This window comes from Myripristis murdjan, chromosome 22, assembly GCF_902150065.1.
Source record: "Myripristis murdjan chromosome 22, fMyrMur1.1, whole genome shotgun sequence".
NCBI classification, from domain to species: domain Eukaryota; kingdom Metazoa; phylum Chordata; class Actinopteri; order Holocentriformes; family Holocentridae; genus Myripristis; species Myripristis murdjan.
Genome location: NC_044001.1, coordinates 18493494 through 18504109, shown reverse-complemented (window position 1 = coordinate 18504109; position 10616 = coordinate 18493494). Strand labels below are relative to the sequence as shown.

Sequence of the window (10616 nt, the reverse complement as noted above, 5' to 3'; positions counted from 1 at the left end):
AGTGTGTGTGCGTGCGCATGTGTGTGAGTGTGTGTGTGTGAGAGAGAGAGAGGGAGAGGGAGACAGAGAGAGAGAGGGAAATGGTGGCCCACTCTTCATTTCTGTGCCACAAGCTCTCCTGGGCATTTGCGTGCTCCGTTTTCAACCTAAGTGTAATTTGAGCCGTGGGTTGATACAAAGTGTATGCAGCAGCTCTGTTCAAACCCAATCACTCACCCTGACGTGTAATCCTTTCCCTCACCATCATCAACGTTGCTTTGAGAATAATGAAACACACTTAAGCAGTACACAGCAGTCATACAGCTGGGAGCGGGGCCGCATCTTGATGAGATGCGTCGTAACTCTAATGAAAGGTGTTTTGACCTGTCAATGGAGGTAAATGATTGCCTTGCTACTGTATCAGTGAGAAACGTATTGACGGGAAAGTGTGGCCCTACTGGGCGGTTTGCATGAGAAATGAGCGGCCCATTGCTTTTAAATATACAGTAGTGCTTTACATTTTATTTGTGTCCACTTCTGCAGAGGGTATGAGAGACCTCAGCATTTATCTATCTCCTTCTCCTCTCCTTTCTTCGCTGTAAAAAGTCTCCATCTTAGTCTAATATTTTTGTGGGATCAGATAATCCCACTTGCCTCCAACGCTGATCAACTTGTTTCCAGAAATTCCTTGAATCAAGTGTCATTTTATCGATGCTAGTGCGCTGATCTGCTTTCCCTGCCTTGTTTCAACACATTTATTCTTGTTCCCAGAAAAACGCGAGTGAAACTGCATGGCAAACAAGTGGGATTATATCATCCCACTGGTAGATTTTTTTCGGTTTAAAAAAAAAAAAAAAAAGGAAAACAAGTCACTGAATGTGAGTGTACACGCCTTAAGATGGAGTTTTTTTTTTTTTTCCTGCAGTGTTCCTTAAGTCATCTCGTCTCACGTCTTGTGATGCCATTGTTTCCACGCAGAGGATTACTACAATTAATTGGCTAGCAAGACATTATTTCAAAAAGGGAAATTGGCTCTTATAATTATATAGAGAAGGGAATACTTTAACTCCCTGGAATATCAGCTTCCTGAAATAATGGAGCCACAGCCCCCTCGCTTCCCCCCCACCTCCATCAGCTTTAGCGTGTCTGTCTGCCTGTTTCCTGTGACGGATCCATTTTCAACAGCTCCCGGCCCTGCAGTGGCTGCGGCTGATGGCTGGACGGCTGGGTGGCTGGTTGGGTGGCCTGGGTGACTCTCTGACTGGCTGGCCTCTCTTCCTGTGACCCGGATCTGGTCTGCTGGGAGCTGCGAGCCGCGCTTTGTTCTGTCCCACTGCTGAACTGCCAGTCAGTCGGCCACAATCTGTGTGTGTGTGTGTGTGTGTGTGTGTGTGTGTGTGTGTGTCTGCTGATTGCAGAATGGGTAAATACACAGAGGAGAGGACAGGGTTAGGGTAAGGGTTGCTCGAGCTGCTGAATGACTGAGCAGACATGTTATATTGATGGTAGAACACAGTCAAAGGGCAAATGTCATACAGTATAGATATTTATGAAGATTTTTTTTTAAAGAGCTATAAGAATAATTATTAGTTGTTTTTTTTTGTTTTGTTTTTTTTTATTCCATGTTACCTTAAACAGCACTGGCTTGTATTTAAATGTGATGTATAAAACAATTATCAAACCAATCGAGCACTTCTTCAATCTCGGAAATTGGGGTTACAACAGATTTTTAGCTGGAAAGCAAATGAATCACAGAGTTCAGGGAATATTTAATTCATCGTTTCTTTACCTTTTTGAAAATCAAAACATAAAAGTTACACAGATATTGGTGATTCAACGATCAGAGATATCAATGTACACCATTGCCAAATGATATAATTCACACCATAAATACTCAGATCACAGAGGCAGGAGGTCATTTTCCTGCCTCTGTCTGCAATTTATCATCAAGGGACCAATTCTGACACACTGATGTTCATAAAAACACATACCCGCTTAGTAACCAAAATGGGGGTCACGCCCACTAATGGCCAAGTCATGAGGTCAACTTGAAGCATGCTTTACCTTACAAACAGATCTATGAGGGGTGGACGGGAAGAGAAGAGACTGTTAACTACAATTACAAATGTCTTGGCAGGAGCGCTGAGGGAGAGAAACAGCAGTTCTTTGATAAAAACATGGATGGCTCAGGTAGGTTACAGTCGTGGTGAGGATGACAAAGAGGAGAACATGTTGCATTAGAGAAATATTGACATTATGATAATGAGGTAGTAGTCAGCAGGGCGCTGCATACTTCATTTTCAATGGTATTTCGGCAACCTACTGTATTGACGCTGATATATTTACACATTTAGACACAGCTTGTAATGTAAGACATGTTTTTTTTACTCTACACAGTGCCATGTTGCAAATAAAAATCTTAAAGGGAGATGAACGGATTGCCAGCGTTATGAATTCTTATGGCTGATCATCTTGGGCCTCTACAAAATACTAGTTGTAAAGATTTTTTTTGCAAAAGTTCTCATTTGTACTGCATTTTTTTTTTATTATTGAAACAAAGTTGTTTTTGACAATTGTGTAAAACAAATATATTCTTCTGATATACGGGATACATTTGTTTTTATTAGAGTGATTTAGAATGTTACTTAATGGCATACAAATTCTCCCAAATCTAAGTAAAAGCATGCTTTTAGCATGGTTTCAGTCAGAATTGGTCCCTGTTGTATTGCACAACAGTAAAATAACTCAAGTTATATTGTCACCCTCTACATTGGAGCTTGTTAACTGGACAGCCGCTAGTTCAAGTTGAGATGATTAGGTGCTGGGGTGTGTAGTCAGCCCTCATCGAGTGGCCAACCAGGCTGCTGTAAGGGAGAAAAAAAAAAAAAAAAAAGCGTGCCAGCCATTGGATTAATGCTGGCCAATGATATCGCAAGCATGGCGGCAACTCTACCCCTTTGCAATGTCAGGGATTCCTTTGATCACAGTATCATATTGTTGTGACAGCGCCACAATTTATCACATCACATAAATTCCTTCAGTAGTATAAGCATTCACCTCGACACATTCTCTCTCACATGGAGACGAGTGGCACGGCTCTGCTGGACTGGACTATGGCACTAATCCTATCCAGCATCATGGACATCGAGCTAAACACAGGGAGAAGGGAGCATGAGATCTCACTCTCCCACCAGAGATAACACCTGGCACCGACACACCGTTGGGTTGCTGTTACCCTTTGGAGCACTCTGACACTTTGTTGCTTGCATAGCTATTCACATGGTGCACGCTTGGGGGTCTTTAGCTGTCCTTACAGATGCCCGCCTGCCTGCCCGCCTGCCTGCTGGCCAGTAGGAAGGGTGTTACTGTGCACTGGCCACCGTGTCAACATGAGGTCAAGAAGTGTTCCACGTGTCTACTGTACTCCTGGAGGGAGGCCGCGCAGACAACAACCTCCTGCTGGGTTAAAAATAAACCCAGTGTGAAGTGCCACCACTTCAGCCCTGCACCTGCCATTTACCTCTGTTTGGTTGAAGCTCTATAAATGCAGGCACAGCTATTAAAAGACGGGAGGCGTCTAAAATGGTGAGAGCAGATGCTGGGCACCTTGCTCCCTGTGTGTGGGATGACTGCCGCAGGCTTAAAGGGACCCAAAATAGAGCGGTTGACATATGGGCCTCTGATTGTTTGAACATGGAATCTCCTGGACTCCTGCCACTCGGCATAAATCCTTTGATACTGCAGCCCCGAACCCACTGATCATCTTTCACCTAGCCCAAATCAGATCATCCACTTGCATGCCGAGGGGCGATTTCCATGGGCATAAACAATGACCAATTTTGGGGTTCAAGGAGTTTTGTGAACCGACTCACACAAAAGAAAACAAGTACTACTGTGCAACCGTGGCGCAGCGGTGTGTCCCGCCGGTGGGACTGAGATACACACGTATGAGAAGGCATGGTCCTCTAGCAACAGCAGCATCGAAAAGCACATGAAGGATAGGAGGTTAAGCATGGCTTTCCCACAGCTCCCCTTTATTGCTGAGTTACTACAGAATAAGACGACTGACTATTGTACCTGCCTATGCTAGTTTGGTTAAACATGGGACCAGTAAGTGTTCCTGTCTGAGACAGAGCCACACAGATCACACAGCTCACAGCTCTGGAGAGGTATATTCAAGGACATTTAGATCGACAGAGTTCACATTTAGGTAACAGTTTTAGTTCTTTTTTTTTCCAAGAGGAGAACAAGAGAAAATGGCCACCGAGTTCACCAGACTTTGAACTGTACACTCAGTCTTCCAATAATAAATATATACATGTCCTGGTCAAGTCCAGGCAAAAACACAATTGTGAGACAAGTGAGTCTGTTTGTGGTTGTTGACACTTCTGTTTTCTTCAGAACAAATATTAGGAAGTTTAGTTTTCTGAGAAAAAAGAAACCCCATTATCTTGTTAATCAAGAACTGGCAACTACTTATTCTGAAGATATTTAGGGGCAGAAGGGTCCTTCTTCATATACAGCATGACCACAGACCATAAACAAAAAACAAAAAAATTATTACTGTACATAATATTTCTTATATATTTTAAATTAATCTGCATCATTTTATATTTATACTAATAACCAAGTTTTGCATTTGTTCTTTTTTAGATAGTGTTCCAGGGTTCCAGGAGGAGGAGCGAGAGAGGTTGGTCTCTGTCCAGCCTAGCACAGTCAGTGGGCGTCTCCCTCTCCCGAGCACCCGCAGCCTTGGTTCAAGTCACTCTCTGCATCGCTAACGCGGCCCTCCGCTGTTGCCGTGGCCGATGCCGGGGCAACTCGCCTCCCTCCAATCAGACCTTGGCCTCCAGCATCTCCAGGAAAAGTTTGTGCATGGGCACCTTGCCCTGCACCTTGATGCTGTAAAAGTGCTGCACAGCCTTGGTGGCCGTCTGCCTCAGCAGGGGCAGGGTCATGAGCAGCTTCCCTGCTCGCCGTGGGTCCTCCTGATGCTGGCTGCTCTCGTAGTCTTGCAGGGCCTCGTGGAGAGCGTCCTGAAGCTTCTGCACCGCCTCCATGTCCTCTATGTGCATGGAGTCTGATGGGGGGGGAGAGAGCACAGAAACACACATGGAAATTGTGTCCCGGGATACCGCAGAATGAGAACATGAAAATGTCTAAACAATGATTTTCAAATGTGAAAAACTGCAAGAAATGCAGTTGAACTGTGAGACACCAGTAATATAACAGGAGTGATGGGAAATGGATTTTTCTAAAACAAAATTAAACCTCATGATTGATCTCTACTGCTCTGTCAGAGCAGTCAGGTAGCGGGGGGGCACATTATCAGTATAACTCACACCCTGACAAGATAAAGAATAGATCATAAAAAAGAAAAAAAAAAAACATCTAATATCTTTTTTTTTTCGTCTAGTGGACTAGGCGGGATATTCATGTGGCCTTTGACCAGTGAGACTGAATAGTCTGTAGCAACAATGGAATGAATAGCAGCCAATCTCTGTTGAATGAGTACACATTAAACACCTCACTGTTCCAAAGGACAGATTGTTTTCAAAAAAAAAAAAAAAAAAAAAAAAAACTCCATTAGAGAATTGGACGGCATAAACAAGCTCCAGTTAAACACAATACTTCCTTCCTATTAATTTCCTTCCTATTCCCTCAAAGGGGTTTCTCAGCATCGAAGTAGAGAGAAAACAAAAACTATCAGGCTTATCTTGCGACTAAATGCGACGACAAATGTGGCATTTGTGTAGCAGGGTTTATCATCGTTCAGTTTCAAAACCATTTAAGCAAACCTGTGCATTCAAAATGGACCAAATACTTGCACTGCTCAGTTTTGTAGTATCTGTACTTTGTCTGTAATTTGTTTATAGCGGCATATTTAAAAAAAATAAAAATAAAAAAAAATAAAATAGAACAGAGAATACCAACTATACCACAGAGCAAAACACTATTTCTTTTTTTTTATTTTTGGATTGATAAACATGGCTGTGAATTACAATGTCAAGTGTGTTCATTATGCTGTAATGACAACAACAGCAGCGACTCTCTCTCACCTCCTGCTCAGTATTAAAGATGTCAGTCTACAGTTTCGGTGTCGAATGTTTCTCTCTGTAACGTTTCTCTCTGCTACAGTGCCACCGTTTGTACTGTTCCTACTGTACATCATGTTACCGCGCTCCCCTCTCATTTTCCCCTTTTCTGCCTCTCCCTGTGTTTCTATCTCCCAGCCTCTCCCTCTCTCAGGGATAGTCTGGGGTCGCGGTTCTCTCACTGGTTAACCGGTGTCTGGCACTCCAGAGGCAGCATGTCATTGGCTGCCTGACTCGTCTCACCTTGGCGGTGCATATTTTACCACACGGGACAATAAAAGGCAAAACAGATTTTAGACTTCGCCCCAAATTCATTGACTGGAACAACTGTATTCCCAAGACCTTGAGACATTTCTCACCCTGACGGTTTTCAAATCCACAGCGGTAAAATGAAGTAGGTCGTTTTGGAAAGTGAATGGGGAAGGGAGGGAGGCACGGGAGGAAGAGGATGGAAGAACAAAAAAAAATCTCTGATGAGGATGTGATGTGACATAATTATCTCCTGTTCATTTCACAGAGCATCGGGCAGCACAGTGACTCTCCTTGGGGTCACAACCTAACAAGTTACATTTTAACAAATCAAACTCAATGTGTGGGAAAAATGCAACGGTTTCCTCTTCCGTTGAATATATTTTCGGATGCATGCAGGAGCGTTTCACACGCACACATTTCAGAGATAAACCTGATCTGAACCACACTATAATGGAATGTTTTTTGGAAAATTTAAAAACAGAGAGATAGAGACGTCTCAGCAGATGGGAAGGAAAGGGGAGCAAAACACAGAGAGCACACAGCCTGTAGCCCTTGGAGGAGGGGTAGGCTTAAAAAAACAACTTTGAAGAAACAATTTCCTTGCAATCCATCAGAGAGCCCACGTCGATCCGATTGATAAACTGCTAATTACAAAATCAATCGCTATGAATTTTCACAGCTGTCAGACAGAGGGGCTCCCGGGAGAGTGATCTCCCAGAGACCTTGTTCTAACGTTCCGGACACCCTCCTCCTCCTCCTCCTCCTCCTCCTCCCTCTTCTTCTCTCCTCGACCCCCATCTCTCCTCTCCACACCCCACCTCCCGACCAAAGCTCTGTCGTCTGAAAGCAAAGCCCCACCATCAGCATTTTCATTTTTCAGCCCGGACAAAACAAGGGAAAGCGGCCCGGTGACCCAGGCGTGCATTGATCAGAGAGGGACAGGTCCTGCCTTCTCAAAAGCAGCCTGTCGATAGCGGCGTGCCGTCTTCGCATTGGAACAAACGAGGCCTATCACTCCCTGATACTCATTCCATTCGACTTAACACATTTTATTGACAGCCCCTGTGCTCCTAATGAAATGCTAAATTTATCTCCTGTGGCTGCTGTGCCCCGCAGCTACTGTTATGGAGATAGAGAAAGAGAGGGAGAGAGGGAGCGATGGAGAAATACCACAACATGGAAGGCGTTCAATTAAAAAGCTCACTCCTCGCTCCCTTCCTCCTTCTTTTCACACACAATGCCCTTATCTTCTCTCCATCTCCCCGTCTCACGCTCCAAACTAAAGGTTACACTCAAAAACTCCAGGAAAAACTAAGAAATGTCATTTCAGAAAGCGTGTTGGACGACACTTTACAGACTCTGGATATCAAACTGGTGTACACAGTCAGAGGTTTGAGGAGTATACAAACTTCTTACATAATGAAAAAAAATTAAATCATCCTCATGTGCAATGGGTAAAACTAAAAATCCTTACAGTAGTAATAAATTCACGAATGAAAAGGATTGAAGTATTCTTAAATAAAATGGTGTATCTTCAGTGTACTTTTCATACACCATGTTAGTTTGTGATTTGTGTAAATGAAAATAGTAAAAGTTTATAATGTAACTCATCTTATTGCTTCCTCTAAGGTGACTGGTTTCAGGTCAAAAAATTTGTTGTATTTAAGACTGATAGCAGTTTTTGAGAAAAAAAAATCTTCAAAACAAGTGGCTGAACTTGTATCATAAAAGGAAAGGGGAAAAAACAGTAGTAATTTTGCAAAAATTAATTTAAATGATGACATGAAAACATAAACATAGACAACAGTATAAAATAACATAAAATGTAAAGGTAAATATATTTTTTAAAAATAGATTTTTTGGGAAAGGTTGGTGTGTTTAAAAGTGTCTTATTAAATTCAGGGTCAAGTATTGTTAAAAAAGGATTCATTTAGATATTTGATTATGCAAAAAAGATTTTTGCATTATTTAAGTTGCAAAATCCAGTAAAATTCAAATTCATGATATGCATGGGGTGTAAATCCTATTTTCCTAATTATAATTCTGACGATTTTATATTCCTCACACAATTCTTGACATATTATTAATATGAACCAAAAATGTGCCTCATCATAATAACCACATTTCTCAATAAAACAAATTGAAATAAATGTTTCTACAGAGCAAAGTGTTTTCCATGTCAATAGAGAATTTTCAATTCCACTTTCATGTATAAGTTGAAATGCAGTCACTTAAAATTCCTACTTCTTTACAAATGCGTAATTCAACAATTTTTTTAACATTTAAAATGCACCTAAAATGTGCCTAAACAAAAATCTGATGCATGAGTGTCTCTCAGGCTGCAGCTGCCCTACCTGAGTTGGCGAGAGCGATGGCCTTGAGGGTGACAAACTCCTCCTTCTCCACCTTGAGCTTCTTGTATTTGCGGACCAGCTGCAGGATGGAGACGTAGAGGTCGAGCAGGCCCGTCAGCCGCGAGTGCTCCTCGTCCATGATGTAGTCCTCGGCGTACACCAGCTCGTCTTCGTACGGCAGTGAGCGGAACACGATGCTGAGGATGAGGATCTCCATCCAGGCGCTCTGCAGTAGACTCATCTGGTCTCCCAGAGACAGAGTGGAGAAGCCTGGGGAGAGAGGGGGAACCTCCATCAGGATGTGAGGACATCACCTCCAAGGAAAAGTGGACAGAAGTCTGTGTGTTTGTGTGTGTGTGTGTGTGTGTGTGTGTGTGTGCATTTATTACATCTGTGGGAAAAAAAGTAGATACAGCTGAATATCGCAATATCATTTTTCTGAATACTGTATTTATTCTATGGCTCATTGTGTTCATATGTACAATTTCTACACTTTATTTTCATACAATTTAATGACACCTACATTTTAGTGCACTGTGTTAAGGAAGTGCATTGAGTTAATTCTGTTTTAATAAATTGAAATGGTAATTTTTAATTAACTTGCTTTGAGTCACCTGATTTATCATGTTGCACATTTTATTCATTTAGCTCTACTTAGACATTTTCATTCAATTCTGTTGAGTGTTGCAATGCATCATGGTACAAATCGTATCGTGACCCATGGATTGTTTTGTATTGTGAGGTCCCTGCCAATGCCCATCCGTGGCATCTATGCATTTCTGTTTGCACGTAAACAATATTTTGAAATATGCATGTGCGACCCTGCTCCATCTTCAAATGAATTTCTTCAGAAAAAAGTCATATAAATAATTTCAAATTAAATGAGACAAAGCAAATTGCTCTCTCATGTTAAAACCGTATGTGTTTTACTAATCAGCTCTCTCTTGACCTAAGGTTGATCAGCAAACCAAACATGAGTTGTTGAGCCTCGCCCCGGTTGCCTGGACTACATGCCGAGCCACATGTTAGCACGGGGTGTTTAATTTTAAAAGCAGTGTGGAAGGTCCTCTTTGAGGCCGGTGTCAGACCACTTGAGGGGGCTTTACTGTAAGTGAGGACAGTAAATCGGTGCAAAGGTCTGGGAGACACAAAGCCGTGTGGTTACCCCCTTTGTATCCTGTCACGCTGCTATTGGTGTGAGGGGGATTAGCACCAAGACACATCCTCATTGGAGGGGTTGAGGACATGACACGCACTCGGTGCTGCGGCGTGTAGCAGGGGGAGGTGATGAGTGAACACACACGTACACACACACACACACACACATGTGGACGTGCATGGATACAAAAACATATGCGTGTGCGCGAACGCATGCGACCGGGGAAACAAACACAAGCACATGTGCGGAGCCTGTTGACACTTATGCACGTAAAATCCATACACACGCGCACATAAACAGACACAGGTGCAAACACACACAGAAGAGGGTCATGGTTCAACCCCAGCCTGAAGACCTGATTAACCCCCACACACACATACACACATGCACACCTCCCTATCGCCCATCACCCTCCATTTAAAACAGGCTAAAACTGTCTTACTGGCATCAAACTGCTGTTATTTCCCCCCTCGAACGCCTCTACATATGCTTGGAACAGAACCGCTCAATCCCCCAAAGATGGGCTGTGAGAAATTCAAACAAATTAAAAGGGTAAAGGCAAAAAGGGAAGGGGAGAGAGAGGAACAGATAGCCAGATAGCCATCTCATCCGTTTTTCCCCTCGTACTACCCTTCAGCTGTCAATAAACTGTGTGAAGCCTTCCCCCCGCCACCCCTCCATCTCCCAGATCCCCTCCCCCTGCGCCGAGTGCCTGCGGGCCGCCCATTCTGACAGCATATTAGGCCCTTCAACTCAGACCCTGATTAAAATGATTGC

General features: G+C 43.1%; 1 protein-coding gene across 5 annotated transcripts in view; it reads right to left on the bottom strand.

Moving 5' to 3' along the window:
• Nucleotides 1-1728: 1728 nt before the first annotated feature.
• The window catches only part of esrrb (estrogen-related receptor beta), a 45940-nt gene continuing 37052 nt past the window's right edge, over nt 1729-10616 (bottom strand). For all 5 annotated transcript variants that reach the window (XM_030044462.1, XM_030044464.1, XM_030044463.1 and 2 more), the window contains 2 exons: nt 8681-8950; nt 1729-5059 (listed from right to left, as the gene is read on the bottom strand). In XM_030044462.1, the coding sequence (XP_029900322.1) occupies nt 4815-5059; nt 8681-8950 (515 nt within the window). In that variant the 3' untranslated portion in view covers nt 1729-4814. The remainder of the gene's footprint in view (nt 5060-8680; nt 8951-10616) is intronic.